Raw genomic sequence first — 27,678 nt, forward strand, 5'->3', positions numbered from 1 at the left:
GACTGGGGCTTTATAAGACATTGGTTATGATTTTATTATTAGATAAATACTAAGCAGGTTGAACAGCCTGGGACCATTTGAACGTGGGGATTTAAATGAAAAGGACTGCAATTAGGTCTCACTGAAACAAAATCCCCGGCCACATCCTCAGCTACTCTCAAACCCCAGTGGGTCTTGAAGCCCGGCCTTAGGATGCCTCCCTGCTAGTGCCTGAGGAGTATGCTTCCCAGAGAGGGAGGCAGGCAGCAGCTCTGGGGTGGGGCAGGATCTGCTCTAGGCACCAGCAAAGCAAGCACGTGCTTGGGACGGCACATTTCCAGGGGCAGCATTTCAGCCATTCTTTTTTTTTTTTGGAAAAATTCCTAGAGACAGTCCTGAGCACAGGGCAGGCACCATGGAGGGCAGCAGGGGCACTGCAACAGAGCAGCAGTATTTCCTCAGTGGGGAAGCGGAGCAGCAGCCCGGGGCCAAGGCAGTGGCAGTGGAGCCGGGAGGGAAAGGCAGCATCCTGGCCCCACGCACTGTTCCCTGTGCGCAATGTATGTGCTGAACCACAGCCTGAAAGTCAGGGCCAGGGCACGGAGCCCAGTAGCCGGGGTGCTGCAGTGCCTGGTGCAAGCCTGCAAGGCGCAGGGAGTCCAGCTCACCACGGTTAACTTCAGGGAGCTGGACTTCGGGGAGAAAGCGGTGCTGGACGCCTTCTATGATGCAGGTGAGCAGGGTGAAGTGCATCGCCCAGGTTGCCACCCTGCCCCTGCGCCTAGCCTGGAGAGCAGCTGGGTGGCAGGGCAGGGCTGGGCACAGGTGAGGCTAGTTCATTGAGGGCCCTAAAGGGGATATCCGCCCCCCAATACTAACTGCGTTATTTTCACAAGCCAACGCATAGCCAGACCCAGCAGTACTCAGACTCTTGTTAGAAAGTCCACCTTCAATAAAAAGCCGGGGGGAGGGGGGAATTGTTTTATTTCACTAACTACAAATTCTCTAAAAGCAGCAAAGAATCCTGTAGAACCTTATAGACTAACAGACAGTCTATAAGGTGCCACAGGATTCTTTGCTGCTTTTGCAGCAAAGAGTGGTGTGGCACCTTATAGACTAACAGACGTTTTGGAGCATGAGCTTTCGTGGGTGAATACCCACTTCCTCAGATGCATGTAATGGCATTACATGCATCTGAGGAAGTGGGTATTCACCCACGAAAGCTCATGCTCCAAAACGTCTGTTAGTCTATAAGGTGCCACAGGATTCTTTGCTGCTTTTACAGATCCAGACTAACACGGCTACCCTCTGATACTTTGCTGCTTTTACAGATCCAGACTAACACAGCTACCCCTCTGATACAAATTCTCTACTTTTAAAAAAAAATAAATGAAAACAAACAGTAAAAAAAATAACAGTGCAAAGTGCAAACATGTGTAAAAGCCAAAAAAAAGGGGGGGGGGAGTGAGTGGGCCAAAATTTTTTTGCTTGGGGCAGCAAAAAACCCAGAGCTTGGCCCTGGGGTGGGGGCTGTGCTGGTGTCGCCTCCCCCCTTGCGGACAGAGCCAGAGCCAGGGCCGGGGCGGGAGCTGGCCTGAGATGCCGGCTGGGGAGGCGTTGCCGCGCCTTGGAGGAGGGGTCTCGGCTGCGCCCCGCTGTCTCCGCCCCCGCCCCGGCCGGGAGAGGGGCTGCTCCAGCGCGGCGGGGGTAGCCTGCGGGGCCGGGCCGGCCGGCCTCTCCTCCCCGAGGAGGCGGGAAGCGAGCTCCGCGGGGCCTGGCGGGATGTGGAGGAGGCAGCCGGGCCGGGCCGGGCAGCCGCTGAGCCGGGGTGAGGCGGAGACGTGGGGGGGGAGCGATGCAGCCGCCAAAGCCGCTTCCCCCGGTCGCCTGCGCCGCCGAGTGAGGAAGGCCCCGGAGCTGCCGCCCCGCCGGGGGAGACCGAGGCTGCGATGAGCGGCGCTGCAGGGCCCGGTAGGTGGAGACGGGGCTCCGGGCGCAGCGCCCACCCCGCGGAGGCGCTGCCGAGCCCGCCCGGGGCAGGGGGAGGCCTGGCTGCGGGGTCGGGAGCAGGGCGGGATGCTGCGCCGCTCCCGGCTTCTCCGCCCTGTGCGGGGCAGGGGCCGGCGGCTCGGATGCCGCAGCCAGGGCAGATCGTCCGTCTCCCGCTAGGGCCGGAACTGTGGGGGCGCTTCTCGCTTGGCCCCTCCAGCCTCCCGGGGCGTTGGATGATGAGGCGTTGCAAAAAAAAAAAAACAAAAAAAACCCACAGCCTATCCCTGGACTAATGCAAAACTCCTGGGCGCTAAAGACCGATAACCCACTGGCACTTCTCAGCCCAGCGTCCAGAGCCATGCATGGGCCCCTTGAAACCCAGCAAAGTCCAGGGCCCAAGTGTAGGTCAACGCTAAAACCACTACAGCCCCGCAGCCTGCTGTAATGCTATGTCCACACTAGCACTTTTGCCGTAAAACTCTTATCTGTCAGGGTTGTGACCCCTTCCCCCCTTCCTCACCGACAAAAGCGCCAGTGCGGACAGCACTATGTCGGTGGGAGAGCGTCTCTTACAGCGCTCTGCTGTGCCATTGTAAGGTCCATAGTGTAGACATAGCCTAACTCAGGCCAGATCTGCGCTACAGAGCTATGTCAGTATAACTATCTGGCTCGGGGTGTGAAAAATCTGCACTCCAGAGTGATGTAGTTATACCAACCCATCCCCCATGTAGACAGTGTTATGTTGGCGGGAGAGCTTCTCACGTTGACATAGCTATTGACTTGTGGGAAGATGGATTTACTATGCCGATAGATCTCTCTCCTGTGTGTATAGAACAGGAGAGGGCAAACTACGGCCTGCGGGCTGGATCCGGCTGTCAGGGCTTTCAATCCTGCCCTTGGAATTGTCAGCCCCATGGTGCAGCAGGGCTAAAGCAGGCTCCCTGCCTGTTCTGTCCCCAGCCTCGCTCCCAGAAGCAGCTGGCACCATGTCCCTGTGGCCCTGGGCTGAGTGGGGGGGCAGAGGGCTCCATGCACTGCCCTCGCCTGCAGGCACCGCACCCCGCAGCTCCCATTGGCCGGGAATGGTGATCCGCAGCCAGTGGAAGCGTCAAGGGTGGTACCCACAGGTGAGGCAGTGGTCAGCGGAGCTGCCTGCCCCACCCCACCCCCAGGAGCCAGTGCCAGACCTGCTGGCCTCTTCCGGGAACGGCGCACGGCCACGGCAGGCAGGGAGCCTGCCTCAGTCCTGCTGAACGCCGCTGCCGGGCCAGAGCCCACCCCCCCAAACTCCTCCTGCACTCTGTACCCCAACCCCCTGTCCTGAGTCCCCTACTGCACCCCAAGCCCTGATCCCCTTCCTGCACACCGCACTCCCTCCCCCACCCCACACTCCCTCCGACACTCCAACCCATGTCCTCAGTCCTCCATTCATGGCCTTGCATGCAATTTCCCCACCCAAATGTGGCCTTTGGGCCAAAAAGTTTGCCCACGCCTGGTGTAGGAGCATTTTCATTGAAGTGCTCCAGTGGCCTGCGGTGATGTAGCATTTTTAGGTTATGTCTATGCTACCGCAGTAAGTCGAACTAAGTTATGCTACTCCAGCTACGTGAATAACGATGTAGCTTAGGTCGACTTACTGTGATGTCTATCCATGCTGGGCTGATGGGAGGCACTCTCCCGTCAGCTTATCTTACTCTTCTCATTTGGGGTGAAGTACTGGGATCAACGGGAGAGCTATTTGCGGTTGATATGATGGGTCTTCATTAGACCTACTAAATTGACCCCCGGCGCATTGATCGCCCGAGCGTCAATCTGGCTGTAGTGTAGATGTAGCCTTAGTGTAGACCTACCCTTAGACACGTGCAGTGCATAGGACAGTTGGGGAGAATGAGGATTCCTAAGAAAGGGTAGAATTCAGGAGATCACTTATACCCCTTATTTGAGAAACAAGGTGGGTGACGTAATATCTTTTATTGGACCAACTTCTGTTGGTGAGAGAGACAAGCTTTTGAACCACACATAGGGTGACCAGAAGTCCCGATTTTATAGGGACAGTCCTGATTTTTGGATCTTTTCCTTATGTAGGCTCCTATTACCCTCCACCCCCTGTCCCAATTTTTCACATTTGCTGTCTGGTCACCCTAACTACACAGAGCTCTTCTTCAAGTTCCTTATTTTAAATTTACGTCTCCTTTTTTCTGTGGATTGGTTCCCTTATAACATTTTGGTGAGAGAGAGAGAGCGAGTGAGCCTATCTCTAAAGAAGAGATCCAAAGCAAAAATATCCTGAATATCTGTAACTTCTCATGAGTGAGTAATTGAAATTGAAATTAAAATGCATGGTGGGAGAGTTTTTCCATGCGTACTAGTTCTATAAAGAATGCTGGGAGGTTAAAAGTAATGTGAGTACATTCAGTTCTCTTGCTGACAGTCAATGGTCACTGTCAGAAATGAGAGGTATACTCTGTAGAGACTCGTCTATCCAGCAAAATGAAGGAAATCTGAGCTTTGTGAGTTTTCTTCCCTTTACAAGAATAGATGAGAGAGCTCTAAAAGGGTTGGTAGATGTAAATCTGGAAATCAATGTGTGATGCTGTTAAATCAAGTGCCAAGGCCATAGAAATTAACTAAGATCTGACAAATTCATAGCTGGAACCAAACCAGCTCACTGTATGTTAGTTTTGTTCAAAATAGATGTTAGTCTTATAAGAACGTGTTTAGTCTCCGTGAAATGCTTGTAAGTTGCTGCATGCATTAATCTCACTTGTAATGCTGTATTCCACGCTATAAGGAAATATGTAAGTTTTGCTGTATAACTTGAAAAATGTTTGCTCTGAACTTGTGAACCCAGGCATGGGAATTGTTCCCTCCATTCAGGAGGCCTATAAAGATTAAACGAGCTATTAACAAACATTGTGACGCAAAGGACTGGTGCATGTCCCTATCACACCTTGGAAATACTAAGTGTAAGGCAGCTCATCTCATAGACCTGAAGACTAAATGTAAAAGATAAAACGGGGAGTCACAAGAACATTTTTCATCTCTTTGCTATTTGAACTCTCACAGGGCCAGAGACTCTAAACTGAGGCAGGAGATCCCCCAGGTTTATCCCTCGGTTTGCTCTGAAAGAGACATCTTGAATTGACAGATCACTATCACTCTGTCTCTCTTAGGATTTAGATTGCAACTCATTTGTGTGTATATGTTGGCTTGCTTTAACCTGTAAATAACTCTTTTTTTTTCCCCTAGTTAATAAACATTTAGTTAGTTTATTACAGAATTGGCTACAGGCGTAGTCTTTGTGTAAGATCTAGGGTACCAATTGATCTAGGGTAAGTGACTGGTCTTTTGGGACTGGAAGCAACCTGAATATTTTGTGATTTTTGGTGTAAGTGACCATTTACCAGCTTGCCTGGGTGATAAGATAGACTGGAGAGCCTAATGGGACTATGTTATACTCCATGGTAAGGCTGTTGTAGTGATCCAGGCATTCACATTTGTTACTGGGTTGGTGAAGTCTAAGTATAGAACACACCACCGGTTTGAGATGTCTGCCTTGTTTTTGACAGTCTGTCCTGAGGTTGACACTCATGGTCGTGAGTCATTCCAGATAGCATGAAAATTGACGTAGTCTTGGCAAAATTCACATGCCACAGATTAATTGGGTTTATAGCTCATAACCCCAGTGCTATTAAAAGTTTAAATTTTATATTGAGAGTTTAAAAATATTTAAGATTAGTCACAATGAGTAAATCGCAGTAAGATGAGGGTCTTCAAACAAACAACACTGAAAAATTATGCAGAAAATAGGGGAATATCCCAAAAAGAAAGTGTCGGATGGGGAACTGAGAGCTGCACTCATAGACTTTTTGACTAAGGAGCAAGGTCTGAGCACCCCCCTATTCCAGTTGCCACAGAGACCGCTGCAGTGGAACTGATTCAGCTGGAGCGCCAGGCAGCCCAGGAAGAATGTGAGCACCAGGCACTGATGGTGGAACTCCAGATCAAGGGAAAGGAAGAAACTTGGGAGGTGGAGGAGAGAGTCTATGAAAGATGGAAAGCTCACCGCAGATGCATGGAACAACTGCAAGCTAAGGAGAGAGCACACCAGAAACAGATGGAAACTCACACTTCGCAGCTCAAAGTACTGGAGCAGCAAAAGCAGCAGCCTCAGCCAGTGAGTACCCCACCCAAAGTACTGGGGAGTGAGAGAAAGCCCACTCAAGAGACTGACTGTCCACCTTTGACAGACTGGGATCCGCAAAATTCCAGAGGATAAGTGGTTGCCAGGCCTTTTGACCAATTTACCTCGGAAGGCAAGACAAGTTTTTAATGATATGGAGCAAGGTGTGCTAAAGGTGTATAAGAAATTTTAAAGAGAATGTTTTGAAAAGGTTTAAGATTACCCTTGAGTCCTATTGATTGAAGTGTAGAAATCTTAAAATGTCTGACAGTATCACGCATGTTGAGTATGTACATAAAATGTGTAATTTTGTGAAAAAATGAATAAAGGGGAGCCTAAAGGTAACTATGAAAAACTGTTTGAAATGATGGTGCAAGAACTATTGTGAATGGTGACTGCTACTACCGTGGCCCCAGAGGGAACAGCAGAGGAAGCACATAGCACAGTGAACAATGTTAGAGCTCTGTCTTGGGAAGGTAGTGAAGAGCTTACTAAGAATGCTAGAGTGAATGGCATAGATTGTAGGCTGGAGAGATATGGCATCCCAAGGCACTTTGGTGAAGGAGAGTTTGGTAAGAGAAGAAGCCAAACTCCCTGTAAGAGTTTAAATATATTAGCTTTGGCTGAGTTCTCTGTGACCGTGGCTTTGGTTAAGATCTCCCTTGAGTGGGAGGATTTTAAGGGTCAGAAATTTGTTGCCTGCTGATATTTTAATAGGTAATAGCATTTTAGCCATATCTAAGCAGGTTCATGTTCTATCTAACATGCAGCCAGAGAGAGTGTGGCTCTGACTCACCTGCTTTGTCCGTAGACAGCAGGGAATGCTGTGAGAGAGAGAGGGGAGAATATCCTCAGTCCTTTGTCTATTGAGAGTAGCAGCTTGGCTTCAGAAGAAGAGTGTGAGAATTCTTCTGCTGTGCCAGAGACCAGGGCCGGATTAACTTTTTGTCGGCCTGGCACCAAATATATTCGTGGGCCCCCATGGGGCAATGTGCAGTGGGGCGGGATGGTCAGTCTCGAGAGTGAAAGGCAGGCTGGGGGCAATGAGGGACAGCACAGTGCATTGGGAGCAGCCCCGCTCTTTGCAGCCCAGCAGGGGGGCACTGTTTACGAACCTGCAGCTGCCAGTCGCACACTGGCCTGCCCAACCCTGTGCTGCCAGCATGCCCCTTCCCCTTGAGGGTGGGCCCGCACCACCCCACCTCCCTCCCCAGTCTCCACCCTTATGCCCAGCTCCCCCTCACCCAGAGACCTTCCCCACTGGCCTCCCATCACAACTGCACAGCACCCTGCACACCACACTGCTCGCCCAGTGCTCCCCACCCATAGACCAGCCCACCACCTTCCTTATAGTCCCACCATCACAGCTGCACAGCACCCCATATTCCTGAGGAGATTCTGCCCAAAAAATTAAAAATTCTGCACACAATATTTTAAAATTCTGCAAATTTTATGTCAGTAAATAAATGTGGAGGCTCCAACATGGCAGTGGGGAGCACAGGCCACTGATTGCATGGAGATGGGAGTTTACCCTGCAGCCTCTCCTCACCCCACCCTGGGACAGGGACTCGACAGTGAAGCTGTACTCGACAGTAAAACTGCCCCCCAGCACGAGCCGGCAGAGCGGAGCGGGTTGGGTCTGGGTCACTCCACTTCCTGCCGCCCGGTGATTGCAGTACAGGCCCGACCCCGCACTCACAGTGTGGTGGGAAGTGGAGTGACCTGGCCCCAAGCCCGCTCCACTCTGCTCCCCTGGATCCCAGCCTTGGAACTTGGGAGGCAGGGGGGAACTGCCCCCCAGCACTCATCGGTGGCATGGAGCTTGTTGCTCCACTTTCTGCCGCCCTGTGAGTGCAGGGTGCACCCGACCCCTGCTGCAGTCCCCTGGGACATAGCTCAGGGGAAGGGGTGGAGCGTGGGCAGGGTTGGGCCAGAGCAGGGGTGGGAACAGGTGAAGCAGGGGAGGGGGCAGCTTTCCTGGCCAGCTCAGCCGGCTGGGGTATCAGGCTGGCTGGGGCCCTTTCTGACTCTGAGCCTGGCACCATGGTAAACCCAGAGTCTGCTCTAAATTTAAGTGAGGCTCAAAAGGAAATGGTGAAGGCTCAGCAAGATGACCATTCTCTGGACCAGAAGAAGGTTGGAACTGAGAATAATACCCCGGTTGAGGAAGGAGAAGGTAAATTTTTTTTGTCAGAGGTTTGTTGTATAGACAGGCTCCCACAGGGAGAAAGAGAGAGTCCTGCTGAGGTCTTGAGAATTGTTCCAATTAGTCCATTTGCAGGATGCTTAAGAGTGGAGAGAATCTGTGGCAGGCTTCAAAAGAGTTTCTATTGGCCTCAGCTCTTTGAGACAGATACTGTAAGAGTTGTGCCTTATGTCAGAAGCATAAGAGCTTGAAGGGACCCTGCAAAGCACTGTTGCAATCTCTGCCCATTATTAAATAGGTGTTTGGCAGAGTGTCGGTGAATATTGTGGGCCCCCTCAATAAACCTTCCAGGATGGAAAAATATAGGCCTAGTCTACCCTACATGGTTAGGTTGACCCAAGGCATCTTACATTGACTTAACTGTGGACACGTCTTCAGTTGAATTTGACTCTCGCCAACGTAAGCGCCCTGCTACACTGATTTAATAACACCACCTCCCTGAGCAGTGTAGAGTCATGGTTGATGTAGTTAGATCAATGCAGTCAGAGTGTAGACACTATGCTACTTATGTAGGATGCCAAATATCCCAATTTTATAGGGGCAGTCCTGATAGTTGTGGCTTTATTTTATATAGGCACCTATTACCTTCCATCCCCATCCCAATTTTTCACACGTGCTGTCTGGTCACCCTATGCTTACGTAAACTGTTACTGGACTCCAGCAGCTGTCCCACAATGCCCCCCACTAATGGCTCTGGTCACCATTGTGAATTCCTCTGGTCAGGCAGATAGAAAGCCTCCTCTCCCCTTTAAAGCCCCACAAATTTTTGAAATTCCTTTTCATGGCTGCTTTGCTTGGCGACCACACCTAGCAGTTCTCCATTGTTGAGTGTGTAACTGCTCAGCTGACCATACTGGCTACATGCCACAGATACACGTTTGCCTGGAGTAGACAGGAGATATTGGCTCTCGTAGGCCTGTGGGGAAAAGAAGCTGTGCAGGCACAGCTTACAGACCAGCCATAGAAATCGAATTTCTATGAGCAGATTGCTCAGGGGATGCAGGAGAAGGGCTATGACAGGTGCCAGCAGCAGTGCCGCATGAAATTCAAGGAGCTGTGGCAGGCGTACCAAGAACGCCAGGGAGGCCAGCGATCAATTCAGTGCTAAGCTGCAGACCTGTCACTTTTACAAACCTTACTTGGCAGACACACCTGCACCTGCCCCCAGCCCCAAGCACTGTGGATACTTCCAAGGACTCCAAGTCAGAGGCCCTGCCATGAACAGTGAGGAGGAGAAGGTGGACAAGGAAGTATAGGAGGAATAAGAGGGACAAGTGACTGGGGGATCCAGCCGTGCAGCGAGGCAGGACCTATTTTTGATTCCGTGGTAGTCCAATCAGTTTTTAAATTTTATTAAGTTTTGAATGTTTATTGCCTATTTCATGTTACAGAATACAATTATTATTATTTTTTTTTTAAACAAAATTCATCTTTATTAGTTCACAGTGTATGCTGGCTGACTGGTGCTGAGCAGGTCTGATAGCGGTCAGTTACCTTTTACTGCAGTGTCACTCAGAACATCAGAACATCAACTCATGTCAACAGTATGTCAACTCATAACATCATTCACAAACATTAATAGGTGCATTGACACTGTTATGTTCCTACATACACAGCAATCACCACCAAATTCATACCAGGCTGCAAAAGAGCAAGGCCAGGTACAGCACACTACAACAAAACACACTACTCTGGCTCACTATTAAAATGGTCTTTCAAAGCCTTCCTGAGCCATCTAGCTCTGCATTGAGCTCTTCTAATAACCCTTGTCGTGGAAATTGACCACCAGTCAGTTGAGTTGATCAGACAGCCTGAGGCTCCTTTATTGATTAATCATAGATTACAAGCATATATGCAGGGAGAGACGACAGGACCTCTAGCAAGAGGGAAGTCGCTCTACCTTACAGCAATAATACCTGGGTTTATAAAGTTTAAAACCGCAAATTACCATATGAGCTTATACATCCGAGGATACCATATTTGGTTAATATAATGACATTTCTTAACCATCTGCAAAACTTTTACCATTACAATACCGGTTATGAGCTAATTTGCAAGCCTGCTTTTTGCAACTTCCCCTTTATACGGGTTTTTGTTAATGTCAGGACTTTGACACCTGGTTTTCACCTACTTGCAGTGTCAGCAGCTATGTTTCTTAAGCAAATTTGAGGAACTTGGGCCCAAAATGCATGTTCGGCCCAGTTTATTAGAGGTTAATTTTCTGTGTGCACAAGCTGTTTATTTGGCAGTGATGGAGGGGGTTTTTTTTAAGGGGCTTTATGTCAGTTTAACCCCCTATAGCAGCATTCTGTGATTTAGCAGCATTAAGTAACATAATAGTAGCGTATAACATAGTGAAATTAGAAAGTGAGCCTCAGGAGGGTTAGTATAAATCAATGTTTTAACTTTGCTATATATTACTGTGATTGAGGCCTAAGGCCTTGATATGATTATTAACTTGATTAAGACCCGGCCTCTGGGCCTGGGGTCGGCTTTCTTTATCAATCCCCTCCTTTGTTTGCTGCTACCGGGCTTCCCTCAGCAGCAAACACTTCATCAAAATTTGAAATATTCATAAGTTCCTGCGCAATGTGTTCGATTAATTGCTGATTTACTGTTTCTTGGCCTGAATTGCCTTCCTGGGGAGCACTGGAAGGGGTTTCAATGTCGAACGTAACATAAATATCATCACTGGCATTGGTGGGTGTGTAATATGGTGTAGTTCTAACAGGGTTAACAGAGACCAATTGTGGTGGGGGATGGGAACGGGAAGTTGTACTAAGGCAAATACAATGCGACAAGCAATTACAGCAACACCAACAGCAAATACATACAAAGGTAACTGTACCAATGGCAAAAAGAAGCCATACATACCAAGGGTGTTTTTGGGGTGACTGAAAACTTTTTGTGAACTGACACAGAACATCACCTTTAACACAAAGGGTAGAGACCAAATGGACCGTTTGAAGAGCGTTTAAAGCTTCTTGGTAAACAGTTTCTAAGTAGTGAATTTGGGTTTGCAAATGTGAAATAGATTGAATGTCTGGTAGGAGGGATAACAATGAGTGGAATCAGTCAGGGACAACAGAGGTCCAATCAAAAGGAACCTGAAATTCCAAATAAACTTGATAATCCTTTTCTGCGGGCCAGTAAATGTTGTGAGTACCTGAGCTGGTGTGGAGGTTAAAAGCCACATCGTGTATGATTGAGGAATTAACATGAACACAACTGCTGTTAGCAGATAATAGGTCATGGGAGGTTAGGTCTTGTAAAGTACCAAGACCTTCCCAACATACTCGGTGATGAACAGTCACTACCTCCCCTGGGTGTAATTTTCTAAAACATTGCAGCTGTGGGGGCTGTAAAGGCCAATAGGTCCAAAGATCACCTAGACCTATCCAAAGGTCAGGGGTTATAGCTGGGGCACCGATTTAAGAAGCGGTTAGGACCGCCGGGGGGTTTAATTTCCCAAACATCTTGATGAATTACCCAGTCCCATAAGCAACCACCCCAAGGGCCTGGAAGGATACGGTAAGTGGGGGCCCAAAATCCTTTCACGGGTCCATAAGCTCGGAAGGAACACTGTGAGCGCCAACAGCTCCATTTAGAGAATTTCCACGTAAGTCTCCAAGGCCACAAATCGAGGGGTAAACCCGATGTATTAGTAAGGGCAGTGGGCCAGCGCTGCTGTTCAAGGTCCTTACGTAAGGAAAAAAGGATAGTGTTAAGATAATCCTGTACTTCTGAACACGCTTGGTCCCACTGCAATGCCTTTCCTGATGTGGCAACCTGGTGAACCATTTGCTTAAGTAGGTCCTGGGTAACAATACTTAGTGCCGAAATAGTATGGAGTGCGCCTCTACCGGCCTTCTCCTCAGTTATCTGAGCCCCGGAAATAAACCCCTGAGCTTGGTCTAGTTGTCCCAGATGACTGTCATGTTCCTGCGTTTTATATAGAGTCCAGGCTGACGCTGCAGTGTTGGCACCATGCAGTAGAGTGTCAACAATATCTCTCCTTTTTCTTCTTTCTGCAAGTCTAGCCTGTTGCTCTAGTAGGCGTATAGCCGCACCTTTAGAGCAATTAGAATGAGTACTAGTAATTTGGAAGTGAGTGAGAGGTATGGCGAAATGGACAGTTCCCAAGGTAGCATTTAGTATTGTCCATCTGAACCCTGATAAATGGGGGTTTTCAGTGGGCTCATACCACAATTGTTGGCTTTGCACCTGAATGCCCTCTTTGGCCAGTGTGATGTTGATTGAGTGTGAAGGGGTGTATTGAAGTAATGTGCAAGTCAGGTTTTCAGTGATGGGAATGTCCTGAGCACAAACAAACCCTACAGCAGCTAAACATATTCTGTTAACAGTAACATTAGTTCTTGTGGCATGAGTGGCTACAAAACATTCGGGACCCTCGTCCGTGAGGGGCCAACATGTGCCTGGGATTAGCATAAGGTCTATATCATGGTCAGTGTCCCATGTATCTATAAAAATTTCGGCTTGGTCAGATTCCCCTGTGTATGTTAAATATGAAGTTATATTACGATAACTAAGGTATACCATACCAAACGCATTCCATTTAACATACCGTTGGTACACTTGACCCTGCAAGGAGAAAATTAACTTAGTTAGACAGTAGGAAAACAAATTAGTGGAAGAGGGCCTAGGCCATTGCCTGATGGTTGAGGTTTTGGGTAAGTATGGATCTGCATGGGGCTCAAGGTGGGTACGACTGTTTGAAATACTAATAGATGGGGTTACTATGGGAGGATTACTTAGAGGAGGGACCGTGGGGGGAACAGTGGAAGTGTGGTCTAGTAATTCTGGAATGACGTAACATGGCCAGGGGACCTGTGGTGGGTTGCAATCAGCTGTACCGGGGAGAAATCCCAAATACCAATGTACCCCACATGACCAAGCCTGTCGGCCACAAGAGCCTCCCTGATACCACATCACGTAACGTCTTTTATACCATGGCCAATTTTTAACGTCCTCTATAGTAAGAGTTTTGGGTTTAGCAGTGGAGGCTTCTCGAGACCTTCTTACTTTCTTCCTTTGTTTGGCAGCAAGGTTTTGTTCGTCACACGGAGTGGAACGGGGAGTGATTTTTCCCTTTTCTTTAACTGCTATCCCGCACATTGAGTAGGGTGGAGTGGTTGTTTTGGCTTTTGGTTTTCCTGTTGACAGGAGACGTAGCGAAGTAGTCTTTCGGGCAGCAACTGAGAGTAGGTAAGAGTCATAAATGTCCAAAAGAAACATAAAGAACATTAGAATGGTAATAAACCAGATAGAGGGCAACAGCCACTTTCGCACTCGAGCAGTCTGTTTGATCTTGGTCTGTGGATTGGTCATGATGCCTTATGTAACCTGCCGACCTCGAAGGTGATACTTGGGTTTTTGCTCAGGTTCACCTGCTGACATTGTCAGCCGAGGTTGTAGAACAGCCGGGGTACTGATGGGATCCAAAGGAGGCGTTACCTTCTTGCAGTGAGATGCGTGTACCCAATTTGGGAGTCCTTGGCACTTTACTGCAGTGTGAGTAGTCAGTAAGACCTGGAACGGACCTTTCCACCTGGGCTCCAAGGCAGACTTTCGTTGGAACACCTTACAGCAAACCCAGTCACCAGGCTCCAAGGGATGGCATGCGGTCTCAGCTGGATCTGGTAGGGCACTTTGGACCTGTGAATGAATAAATCTGACATGTCTAATTAGCGTCTTGCAATATTCTAGTACATTTTCATCACTGAGTTGCAAATGCTGGGAGTTTGGGGATAGGGGCGGAGACACTGGCATTCTCATTGGTCTAGCCATGAGAATTTCATGGGGAGACAACCCATGTTTACGCATGGGAGTGTTCCTCATTTGCATTAGTGCCAGAGGGAGTGCATCCGGCCATTTAAGGCCTGTCTCTGCACACAGCTTTGCTAGCTTGTTTTTTAGATCCCCATTTTTGCGTTCCACTGCTCCCGCGCTTTGAGGATGGTGAGCACAGTGCAAACGTTGGTCCACATGAAGGGCCTTACAGATTTGTTGAGTGATTTGACCTGTAAAATGGGTTCCTCTGTCACTGTTAATTGAGACAGGGATACCAAAGCGAGGAATAAATTCCTTGAGCAACTTCTTTGCTACAGTGGTTGAGTCTGCCTTGGCGCATGGGTAAGCTTCCACCCATCCAGAATACATGCACACACACACAAGTACATACTCATATGAACAACACTTAGGCATACTTATAAAGTCTATTTGGATGTTTACAAACGGTCCCCAGGGCGGTGGGTGTGCTGCCTGGGTGGTTCGAACCGGTCGCCCACTGTTGTATGCCAGACAGATAGGGCATGTTTGGCAGTATTGCTGGGCAATGCTTGTAAACTTTGGAGCATGCCAATATTTAGCTACAGAAGCAATCATCCCCTCCTTGCCTACATGGGCTAGCCCGTGTGCTAGCCGGGCAAGGTGTGGGAGCAGAGCCAAGGGTGCCACCAGGCGACCGTCTGGGGCATACCACAAGGCATCCTCTGGATGTTTGGAACATCCAGACTGTCTCCAGCAGTTTTTCTCATCTTCTGATGCTGACTCCTGTGTAAGTGCTAAGTCCTGTAAAGAGTCAACTAAAGAGACGGGCTGGGACATACAAAGAGCAAATATTTCAGTAGGAGCCGGAGACCCGGAAAGGGCCGCTTGCCTGGCGGAGGAGTCCGCCAGTGCATTTCCTCGAGTAACATCGTCATGGGGTTTTTTATGGGCTGCACATTTGACTACAGCAATAGCAGACGGTAACTGTAAAGCAGACAAAAGAGCATTGACATATGGGCCGTGGCTAATAGGTGCTCCGGTAGAAGTAAGAAATCCCCTATATTTCCACAATTGCCCATAATCATGTACTACTCCAAAAGCATATCTTGAATCAGTATAAATAGTAACAGACGCTTCGGTTGCCAAGCAACAGGCTCGAGTAAGAGCAAACAGTTCAGCAACCTGAGCTGATTTTACTGAAGGGAGAGAGAATGCTTCTATAGTACTGTGTTGATCGCATACAGCATAGCCTGCTACCAGCTGCCCTTCCGCATTTCTTAAACAGGAACCATCTACATAATAAATCAACTCGGGATTTTGCAGGGGAATATCCTGTAGATCAGATCTGGGAGCAGATAATTCAGCAGTTACAGATAGACAATCATGGGGTTCCCCATCGGTTACCGTGGGGAGAAGAGAAGCAGGATTTAGTACCGGACATCTAGCCAAAGTAACATTTGCAGCATTTAACAGAAGCATTTCATACTTAGTGAGTCTAGAATTTGAAAGATGCTGTGTTTTGCTTTTAGTCAAGAGAGCGGTGACAGCATGAGGAACTGCAACAGTTAACGGACTGCCGAGAACTAGGGAGGCGGAGGCTTCAACTAATATTGCAGCTGCTGCAACAGACCGGAGGCAGGGGGGTAACCCAGCTGCTACCGGGTCTAATGAAGAACTAAAGTAAGCTATGGGTCTGTGTTTTTCTCCGTGAGTCTGAGTAAGAACACCCTGGGCTGAGCCCTCTCTTTCATGACAGAAGAGAGTAAATGGTTTTTTATAATCGGGTAAACTGAGAGCAGGGGCTTTGGTTAAAGCAATTTTTATTTGTTGAAACGCTTCCTCTGCTTCCGTGGGCCATGGAATAGGGTCAGAGATCTTATTAAGAGTTAAATCTTGTAAGGGCCGCACAAGAGACGCATAACCCAGAATCCATTGTCTACAGTAGCCTGCCATTCCCAAGAATCCCCTGAGCTGCTTTTTTGTAATTGGCCTGGGGATCTTTTGAATTGCCTGTACCCGCGAAGAAGACAAAGCGCGTTTTCCTGCAGAAATATCATGGCCCAGATAATGCACTACAGGGAGACAGAGTTGTAACTTTTCCTTTGAAGCCTTATGACCCTTTTGAGCTAAGGCTTGGAGCAAAACCAACGTATCCGCTTTTGAAGCTTCCAGAGAGTCAGAAGCAAGCAACAAATCATCTACATATTGTATTAAGACAGACCCATTTGGAAATGAGATATCATCTAGATCTTTCTTTAAGATTTGAGAAAAGATAGTAGGGGACTCAGTATAACCTTGGGGTAGTCTGGTCCAAGTATATTGAGCTCCCTGATAAGTAAACGCAAAAAGAAACTGACTATCCACATGAATAGGAATAGAAAAGAAAGCAGAGCACAAATCTATCACAGAAAAGTACTGAGCAGTGGGAGGTATACAAGAGAGAATAGTAGCAGGATTTGGAACCACCGGAAAAGTTGGGAGGACAGCAGCATTAATAGCACGTAGATCCTGTACGAATCGCCAGGTGTTTTTCCCAGGTTTTCGGACGGGTAAAATGGGAGTATTACATTCACTTACTGTTGGAACTATGACCCCCTGTTTAAGTAGAGCAGAAAGAACTGGACGAATCCCCTCCTCAGCTTGCTGAGAGAGGGGATATTGCCGGACTCTAGGAAGAGGTTTGCTTGGATTAAGTCGAATTTTAACAGGTTGAGCAGAACAAATGCGTCCTACTTGGTTAGCATGCTCAGCCCACAGTGAAGGGGGTACCCTTGCCAGTAGTTCCTGTTGCAACAAGGAAAGACTGGGATCGGGTTCCCGATCTGGGGCTGGATCAATTTGGAGGAGACCTAAAACCTCATTATGAGCCAGATCTGGGACCTCTAAAAAGACCCCTTCTGGGGAGCAAAAGATAGTGCAACGAAGTTTGCATAATAGATCTTTTCCTAAAAGGTTTACAGGGGAGCATGGACTGAGGAGGAAGGCATGGTCAGCAGAAAGAGGACCGATAGATATAGATAAAGGAGATGACACAGGGTGGGGAATAGGAGTATTTCCTACCCCCACAGCAGTTACGACTTCAGAGGAAAGAGGTACAGTAGGGAAATCTTGTGCTTTTAAGGTAGACCTAGAAGCTCCTGTATCAACCAAGCAAGGGGTAGGGACACCATTTATTAGACAAGAAACGGTTGGGCCAGTTTGAGCCACATGAACAAGGGGGGCGACGACGATGTTATTAGTCTCCTGGCTTTCCTAGTAGTTAAGAGCTGGGGCTGGCGGAGCAGGAAAAGGCAATCCTTCCTGTTTTGGAAACTGTCTAGGGGGTCGTGTGGGACAATCCTTAATAAGGTGTCCCTCCTTTTTACAATACCGACACTGGTTTTCCCCTAATTGGGGACAATTGGCTCTCCAATGTCCTACTTGCCCACACGAAAAGCAGGCTGTGGAACTGACATTAGTCAGGGGGCTACTTCCAGCAAAAGGTTGATTTTTAGTTACAGCCTGTCTTGACCTTTTCCCGGGCCCTTTTCCAACAGAGTTTTGCATACTTTGGATTTGTAAAGCCATAAGTTTAGATTCTGTTTCATCTTTCTTTCTTTCTAACTGGCGGTGGAAGTGCTGTGCAGCTGCCAGAATTTCTTCTAAATTTTTACCTTCCCAATCCACTAAATTAACCCTTAACTGCTCTCCTACCTTTGGCAAGAGTCCTTGCACAAAGGCTGCCACTACTGCTTGTGTGGCCGTTTGTTCTGCATTATTGATCCCTGAATGTCTTTCAAACACTTGCTTTATACGTTCCATATAATCGGCCGGATTTTCTCCCTTACTTTGTTTACAGGCATTTATTTTGGCCCAATCCGTTTTCCTTGGGCATACATTGAGAACTTCAACAATTAGGTTATTTCTTCTTTGGACCAAATCGGCCTCTGACATCTGGCTGGGGTCATCCGGCCAATTTGCCCTCGCATAGAGGCGAGTAAGGGTCTCTTTGGGCACTATAGCCGATAATAGCTGGTGCATATCAGCATGTGAGGGGTTATAGCACTTGATTATCATTTCCAATTGTTCTTGGAATTTAACGGGATCTTCCCTGATTTTTGGAAACTTTTCGATAAGGTTATAAAGATCACCTGGTGACCAGGGAGCATGCACTGTCATTAAACCTCCCTGGCCTCCTGGCAGCTGACGGAGGGGGAAAAGGGCAACAGATTTAGGTGGGTCGGGGATTTTTTCAGCCTTTCGTAGAAACTCCTTACGGCGGGTATGAAAAGCCACTGCATCAGGGTCATCAGAGACCGGGGGGTGGCGGAGATTTAAAAGGGAGTCATATTTTGGTGATGTCACAAATTGTTTCATCTCTGCTATAGTACTTGACAGCCGCCGTAGCGGCGAATTTGGAGATAATTTGTCCCAGTTAATTTCTCTGCATTCCCAGTCTATATTTTCTTCACCTGATGCCTGTTGCCAATCGTCTATACATTTTTCTCCCACTGCTACTATAGCTAGAGCTTCCCTTAAGTCGTCGGACATATCAGACCGGGGCGTAGACCCACCTGAAGGGGTCTTGGGAGGTGTTTGTTTATCAGAACCTGAGGGAGATGAGGGAGATGTGGTGTCTGGATGGTTACCTTGATTGTCCTCTGCCTCACTTCTATCTCCCGGTCCAGCCCCACCCCCTGCCTGAGCATCTGGGCTATAAGCGGGTGGCCTATTAGAATTATCGGGCCACTGTCTACATTCCAAGAACAGATCAATTAGCTCATCGGAAGGGGGTGAAGGGTAGATTCTTTTTGGGGCAGTCGGTTTCGGGCGTGTTTGAGACGGGCAGAAGGGAACTACGTTTAAGGGAGGGGGACTGAGCAAATTTTGAGCACTATTTAATTTTTCCTGTGCCTCTTTAAGTTGGGTTTTTAGTTTTTCTTGGGTATCTTTTAACCCCCTAACTTGGGATTCCTGACGCCTTTTACCCATTTCATCATGCCATTCAAAATAAGCATCAAACTGTCCCTGTCCTACAGAGTTGGCAACAAGAGCACCCCTGAGGTGCACAATCCTATCAAGATCAAAACTGCCCTCCACTGGAAATTGCAGTTTTGGATCGTCTCTAGTATACCAATTCCACTTTTGCAAATATCTACATGTCGACGGGCCACGGTGCACATACATATAAGCAGCAGGAGTGCCTTTTGGTGGGATTGGGATCCCTTTAGATTGGGTAGACCCCATTTTCACTTCAGCCCTTTGTTTCACACAAGCCTTTCACACCAGGGAAGCGCTAATCAGGATTACCACGGTTCTAACACCGGTGGTGTCTTTACCTGCCCTGGGCAGGGGAACTAGGTGGAGTAGGCTTTCTCTGACCCGCCAAACAGCAGGTACCTACAAGGAAGGAGGTAAAGGATGGGACGGGCTCCTTTCCGGAGAACCCGCGGTCCCCGCACGCCTGTCGTTAGCCCAGAGCACCAGCCTTAAGCCAACGATGCTTCTGAAGCTACAGACTCAGTGGTACGGTTTTCCTGGGGGCTTCCCTCCTCTCCGAGAAGGGAAGGGAGCTTATGGCTCCAGTGGGCAAAATAGGGACTCTGCGGTCCTGTAAGGACAGTGCTCGAGGAGCGGTCACAGGGTCATAGGTCGTGGAAGGGAAGGGAAGAGGGACGGGGAAACACACAAGCACCCAACAGGCTAGCCACTTACCAAGGCCTGCCAGCTGGGAAGCTTTACAATCTCTGCACATACAGAAGCTCAGCTGTGGGGCTTGCTTTCGAGACACTCCCGGTCACGAGCGTTCGCTTCGCAGGAGGCTCGGGGCGTCTTCCCACAGCTGCATTCACTCTGACCGCTTGGCCCTCACACACACAGACACAGGCACTTTCTTGACACAGACGTCAAGGCGAAACCACGGAACGCTGGAACATTAAACCCGGATCCCCATCAGACCTGGTAGGAAGGGGACCCCTGATCCACGCCTGGATCAGGACTCTCCGGACCAAAAGGAGCGTGGTCCGTGGGTTGTTAGCGGTACCTTTGAAACCACGGGAGCCTCTGGAAAGGCTAAAACCTTGGAATCTTAGAAACCTTAGAGAAAGGGCATCTGGTCTGTCTGATAGCTAAAAGTTCGAACCCAGCTTGTGACTTACCCAAACCGGAGCCTACAGACTAGTCCTCTGCCAAACCCCATAGAGATTTCAAAAGGTCTCTTACCTTTTAATTGGGCCCGGGGGTTGGAAGGAGACTGCCTGCGGTCCTCCGATCCAGGAGAAGCCCTCTTGTGGGTTCCCAGCCAATGCACCAAAATTGTCGTGGAAATTGACCACCAGTCAGTTGAGTTGATCAGACAGCCTGAGGCTCCTTTATTGATTAATCATAGATTACAAGCATATATGCAGGGAGAGACGACAGGACCTCTAGCAAGAGGGAAGTCGCTCTACCTTACAGCAATAATACCTGGGTTTATAAAGCTTAAAACCGCAAATTACCATATGAGCTTATACATCCGAGGATATCATATTTGGTTAATATAATGACATTTCTTAACCATCTGCAAAACTTTTACCATTACAATACCGGTTATGAGCTAATTTGCAAGCCTGCTTTTTGCAACTTCCCCTTTATACGGGTTTTTGTTAATGTCAGGACTTTGACACCTGGTTTTCGCCTACTTGCAGTGTCAGCAGCTATGTTTCTTAAGCAAATTTGAGGAACTTGGGCCCAAAATGCATGTTCGGCCAAGTTTATTAGAGGTTAATTTTCTGTGTGCACAAGCTGTTTATTTGGCAGTGATGGAGGGGGTTTTTTTTAAGGGGCTTTATGTCAGTTTAACCCCCTATAGCAGCATTCTGTGATTTAGCAGCATTAAGTAACATAATAGTAGCGTATAACATAGTGAAATTAGAAAGTGAGCCTCAGGAGGGTTAGTATAAATCAATGTTTTAACTTTGCTATATGTTACTGTGATTGAGGCCTAAGGCCTTGATATGATTATTAACTTGATTAAGACCCGGCCTCTGGGCCTGGGGTCGGCTTTCTTTATCACCCTTTATCTGGCTTTTCAAATTCAGCTGACAACCACTCCACCTCCATCCTAGTAGAAACCTTTCCCATTTTGCTTGTCAGATATTATGCGGGACACAACAAGCAGCTATAAACCATTGGGATATTTTTCTCACTGAGGTCCAATCTTGTAAGTAGACAAATGCCAGCGACCTTTCAGACAACCAAAAGCACATTCAACTGTCATCCAGCACCTACTGAGTCTATAGTTGAATCTCTCCTTGGTGCTATTGAGGTGGCTGGTGTATGGCTTAATGAACCATGGGAGAAAGGGTAGGCTGGGTCACCCAGGATCATTAATAGCATTTCAACATTCCCAATGGTAATCTGCTAGTCAGGAAGAAAGTCCCTGCTTGCAGCTTTCTGAACAGTCCTGTGTTCTTGAAGATGCGTGTGTCATGCACCTCCCCTGACCAGCCCACACTGATATTGGTAAAACATTTCAATGATCCACCAGTGCTTGCATAACCATTGAAAAGTAACCCTTTCTGTTGATGTATTCTGTGGTAAGGTGATCTGGTGCCAGAATCAGAATATGTATGCCATCTATTTCCCCTCCACAGTTTGGGAACCCCATTGCTGAAAAGTCATCCGTTATGTCCAGTGCATTGCCAGGAGTCACAGTCTTGCACAGCAGGAGATGATTAATGGCCCTGCACACTTGCATGACAGTGGACTCTGCAGTGGATTTCCTGACTCCAAATTGAATCAGAATACTGACTGACCGATAGCAATCTGGCATTGCAGTTTCCCACAGTGCAATCACCACTTGCTTTTCTGCTATAAATACAGCTCTCATTTTAATGTCCCTGCACCGAAGGGCTCAGCCAAGTTCAGCACACAAATCCAGGAATGTGGCCTTGTACATCTGTAAGTTCTGCAGCCACTGCTTGTCATCCCAAACCTGCATGATGATGTCATCCCACCAGACAGTGCCCGTTTCTCAGGCAACAGAACGGGCACTCTACCATCTGCAGCTGCTCTGCGAATGCCACTGACAATCTTGAATTGTTTCTTTCTATGTCCACAGCAATCTAGCCTCCAAGGAACTGTCATTTTCCCTGCAGCTCCTCTTGCAGCTATGCAAATACTGCAGTATTAAGTGCTTTGTGCTCACGATGCTCATCACAATTGCGAGAGCTGTGCAGGCTCTGTGCTTCTGTCAGAGATGGAGGACAATGAGAAAGGATGCATGGGTTTGTGGGACTTTGAAAAGAAGGAGTAAAAATTATGGTTGCTGATTAAACTATGGGATGGAGACTACTGCATTATGGGAAGTGGACCCCCTGCTCGCAGTCACCGCTGGGTGACTCATTTCGGGCGCCATCAGTCCTTGCGAAAACTTCCGAAAAGACTGCACTGGATGGTGATGAGTTGCACAGTGGAATACCTACCCACGGTGCAATGCACTCAGCGTGGATACAGGTGCTCCTGGTGAGGATGTGTACCACTGACACAAGGAACCAAGTATGTACATGTACAAGTGATGTAATAACTGCAGCCGCTGTATGCCAACATAACTTAGGTTAACGTAAGTTTGTAGTGTAGACATGGCCATATACTCGTGGTGGATTCCACCACCAGGTACCCTGAAGCCACAGCACTATCTAATACAGAAGCTGAAACAGATTACTGCTTTATTCACTATTTTTAGCAGAGTAGGTTTTCCTGGAGAGATCTTGACAGGCTGTGGTGCAAACTTCATGTCTGTAGTCTTTAAACAGTTATGAGAATTATATGGAGTGAGGGAGCAGCTGTTAGATTCCTATCATACAGAAATCAATGGTTTAGTGGGAAGATTTAATGGAACTTTAAAAGCTATGCTAAAAATGTATGTCAGCAGGTGCGAGAATGACTGGGATGTGTTATTCTCGTATTTGCTATACAGGTACAGAAATATTCCCCAAGAATCTACTGGATTTGTCCCCTTTGATATGCTGTATGGGACGCAGTGAGAGGATCCCTAGCTTTGATTCAAGGCTCTTGGGAGTGCAGGACAGAGGAAACAGGACAGCCTGTAGGGGAGTATGTCACTTGTTTTAAGGAGAATGTACAGGCTGTGAGGGATTTAGTGCAACAGATCCTTGAAAAAAGTCAAGAGACACAGAAGGGTTGGTGCAGTAAGCATGCTGAGGAAAGATCGTTTGCATTGGTGATTTGGTGCCAGAGCTAATTCCAGTGTGAAAAAACAGAATGCAGGACTGTTGGTTAGGACCTTTGGAGGTGATAGAATAATTGAGGTCACTTATGATAGTGTGTGGCAGGGGATATGTGCAAACATAGATTAAAAATTGGCCATGAAAGGGAAATGGCAGTGAATATGATTTGTTGTGCTGATGAAGAAATGTTTAATGCTCGTTTGATTGATTTGGTCAGAGAGAGCAAGGAAGAAAGTCCCCTGAAAAGCATTGAGTTCAGGAAGAGTTTGGATGCATCCCAAAAGCAGGAAATGTTGGCCCTTTTGAACCACCACAGACCTGTATTTTCCAACTGACCAGGGTTAACTGACAGGATTATACATTCTATTGAAACTTCAGGGCCCTGCCCTGTTCCTAGAAAAGCATGTCATGCTAAAAAGGGAATGCAGAAACGGATCCAGGAAGAGGTAGATACCCCCATCACCAGCATGCTATCTACTGAGTCAAAAAGCCTCTGACATCTCTTATTGTGATGGTATCTAAAAAGACAAACCATGAAGTTTTGTGTGGACTGTAGGAAGCTAAGCATTATCATCCAAACTGACCCATAACCCACACCCTGATGAGAGGACCTGTATCCATGATATAAGGGAATATGTAAGAGGAAAATGTTTGCTCTGAGCTTGTGAACCCCGGCTCAGAAATTGTCATGTCCCCCACCCTCTGTCCATTCAGAGGCCTATCAAGATTAAAAGAGCCATTAATGAATATTGGGACCCAGAGTATTGGTGAATGGCCCTATCACACCTTGGAAATGCTACATGCAAGGGAGCTCATTTCAGACTGGAAGACTAAATGTAAAAGATAAAACAGGGTCACAAGAAAATCGCTACAACTCTGTCTTTTAGGATTTAGATTGCGACTCATTTGTGTTATAGGTTGGCTTTCTTTAACCTATAAGTAACTTTCTTATTTCTTTTTCCTAGTTAATAAACCTTTAGTTAATTACAGGATTGGCTACAGGTATTGTCTTTGGTGTAAGAAATAAGATACAAAATGATCTGGGGTAAGTGACTGGTCTCTTGGGACTGGAAGCAATCTGAATATTTTGTGACTGTTTGGTGCAAATGACCTTTTAACACCAAGTCCAGCTTGCCTGGGTGGCAAGATAGACTGGAGGGCCCAAGGGGACTGTCTGTGACTCCGTGGTAAGACTGTTACAGTGATTCAGGAGTTCACCTTTGTTACTAGGATTGTGACATCTAATTATAGAACATACCACCACTTTGGGGTGTCTGTCCTATTTTTGCCAATCTGCCCTGACGTAGGCACTCACAGTCATGAGCCACTCCAAACAGCGTGACACAATGGAATAAAGTAAAGGAATAAAATACTTTCCTGCCTAGTAGTCATAAGAGTTTATATCTGTCTAAATACCTGCATGGCTTCCATCTCTATAGCATCTGAACTTCTTTTCACTTTAATAGTGTACTTTACATTTTAATGGTGTGCAGAAGGCGCATGGTAGTTGCTCACTGTGGCCTCAATCCTTTAATATACTGAGCTTTGGCATATTGCTGCACCCATGTAGCACCCTTTTAATGTCAATGGGGCGCCATTCAGGCAGAGTGAATTGCAGAATTGAGGCCTATGGTGGTGTTTTTATTTCACTGGAGTATTTTGCTCTGGGCTGTTCAATTACCCAGTGTGAAGAGTAACTGTCTTCCCAAAAGTACTTGCCTTTTTTCCAGAGAATGGGTGCATATGCCATACTCCATCCTGCCTCTTTTTGTGGCCTGTTATTGGTTTATGAATATAGAATAATAGACGATTAGGGTTGGAAGAGACCTCAGGATATCATCTAGTCCAACCCCCTGCTCAAAGCAGGACCAACACCAACTAAATCATCCCAGCTCAGGGCTTTGTCAGGCAGATCCTAAAAAACCTCTACGGATGGAAATTCCACCACCTCCCTAGGTAACCCATTCCAGTGATTCACCACCCTCTTGTGAAATAGTTTTTCCTAAAATCCAACCTAGACCTCCCTCACTGCAACTTGAGACCATTACTCCTTGTTCTGTCATCTGCTTCCACTGAGAACAGCCTAGTTCCAGCCTCTTTGGAACTGCCGTTCAGGTAGTTGAAGGCTGCTATCAGATTCCCCCTCACTCTTCTCTTCTGCAGACTAAACAAGTCCAGTTCCCTCAGCCTCTCCTCATAAGTCTTGTGCCCCAGCCCCCTAATCATATTCGTTACCCTCTGCTGGACTCTCTCCAATTTGTCCACTTCCTTTCTGTAGTAGGGGGCCCAAAACTGAACACAATACTTCAGGTGTGCCTCATCAGTGCTGAATAGAAGGGAATAATCATTTCCCTTGATCTGCTGGCAGTGCTGCTACTAATGCAGCCCAATATGCCGTTAGCCTTCTTGGCAACGAGAGCACACTGTTGACACATATCCAGCTTCGTGTCCACTGTAATCCCCAGGTCCTTTTCTGCAGAACTGCCGCTTAGCTAGTCGCTCCCCAGCCTGTAGTAGTGTATGGGATTCTTCCGTCTTGAGTGCAGGACTCTGCACTTGTCATTGTTGAACCTCATCAGATTTCTTTTAGCCCAATCTTCCAATTTGTCTAGGTCACTCTGGACCCTGTCCCTACCCTGCAGCATATCTACCTTTTCCCCCAGCTTAGTGTCATCTGCGAACTTGCTGAGGGTGCAATCCATCTCATCATCCAGATCATTAATGAAGATGTTGAACAAAACTGCCCCAGGACCAACCCCTGAGGCACTCTGCTTGATACCAGCTGCCAGCTAGACATCGAGCTGTTGATCACTCCCCGTTGAGCCCGATGATCTAGCCAGCTTTCTCTCCACCTTATAGTCCACTCATCCAATCCATACTTTTTTAACTGGCAAGAATACTGTGGGAGACCATATCAAAAGCTTTGCTAAAGTCAATATATGTCATGTCCACCGCTTTTCCCATATCCATAGAGCCAGTTATCTCATCATAGAGGGCAATCAGGTTGGTCAGGCATGATTTGCCCTTGGTGAATCAGTGTTGACTGTTCCTGATCACCTTCCTCTCCTCCAAGTGCTTCAAAATGGATTTCTTGAGGATCTGCTCCAGGATTTTTCCAGGGACTGAGGTGAGGCTGCCTGGTCTGTATTTCCCTGGATTCTCTTTCGTCCCTTTTTTTAAAGATGGGCACTATATTTGCCTTTTTCCAATCGTCTGGCACCTCCCCTAAACTCCATGAGTTTTCAAAGATAATGGCCAATAGTTCTGCAATCACATCCGCCAACTCACTCAGCGCCCTTGGATGCATTAGACCCAACCCCAGGGACTTGTGCATGTCCAGCTTTTCTAAATAGTCCTTAACCTGTTCTTTCACCACTGAGGGCTGCTCACCTCCTCCTCATTCTGTGCTGCCCAGTGCAGCAATCTGGGAGCTGACCTTGCCTGTGAAGACTGAGGCAACAAAAGCATTTTTCCACATCATCTGTCACGAGGCTGCCTCCGCTATTCAGTAAGGGTCCCACACTTTCCCTGACCTCTTTCTTGTTGCTAACATACCTGTAGAAACCCTTCTTGTTACCTTTCACATCCCTTGCTAGCTGCAATTCCCGTTGTGCCTGGGCCTTCCTGCATGCTCAAGCAATATTTTAATACTCCTCCCTAATCATCTGTCCAAGTTTCCACTTCTTGTAAGCTTCCTTTTTGTGTTTAAGGTCACCGAAGATTTCTCTGTTAAGCCAAGCTGGTTGCCTGCCATATTTGCTATTCTTTCTGCACATCAGGATGGTTTGTTCTTACACCCTCAATAAGGCTTCTTTAAAATACAGCTAGCTCTCCTGGACTCCTTTCCCCCTCATATTAGTCTCCCAGGAGATCCTGCCCATCAGTTCTCTGAGGAAGTCAAAGTCTGCTTTTCTGAAGTTCAGGGACCATATTCTGCTGCTCTCCTGTCTTCCTTTTGTCAAGATCCTGAACTCGACCATCTCATGGTCACTGCTGCCCAGGTTGCCACTCATTTCTACTTCTCCTACCAATTCTTCCCTGTTTGTGACCAACCCCTAGCTGGTTCCTCCAGCACTTGCACCAGGAAGTTGTCCCCAACATTCCAAAAGCTTCCTGGATTGTCTGTGCACTGCTGTATTGCTCTCCCAGCAGATGTCAGGGTGATTGAAGTCCCCCATGAGAACCAGGGTCTGCGATCTGGAAGCTTCTGTTAGTTGTCCAAAGAAAGCTTCATCTACCTCATCCTCCTTATCTGGTGGTGTCATAACCTATTCCCAGATTTGAACCTTAGCGTCCAAAAATATGGGGGTTAGCATGAA

At 47.6% G+C, this 27,678-nt stretch overlaps 1 protein-coding gene across 3 annotated transcripts in view; it reads left to right on the forward strand.

Annotated features, from left to right (window-relative positions):
• Nucleotides 1-1,701: 1,701 nt before the first annotated feature.
• CHST10 (carbohydrate sulfotransferase 10) overlaps nucleotides 1,702-27,678 on the forward strand; it is a 50,927-nt gene continuing 24,950 nt past the window's right edge. For 2 of the 3 annotated variants that reach the window (XM_030570309.1, XM_030570318.1), the window contains exon 1: nucleotides 1,702-1,950. In XM_030570309.1, the coding sequence (XP_030426169.1) occupies nucleotides 1,929-1,950 (22 nt within the window). In that variant the 5' untranslated portion in view covers nucleotides 1,702-1,928. Of the gene's footprint in view, nucleotides 1,951-22,115; nucleotides 22,668-27,678 lie in introns of those variants that run through there. The other variant, XM_030570326.1, reaches the window with a different exon arrangement.

This window comes from Gopherus evgoodei, chromosome 1 (genome assembly GCF_007399415.2).
Source record: "Gopherus evgoodei ecotype Sinaloan lineage chromosome 1, rGopEvg1_v1.p, whole genome shotgun sequence".
Classification (NCBI taxonomy): Eukaryota; Metazoa; Chordata; order Testudines; family Testudinidae; genus Gopherus; species Gopherus evgoodei.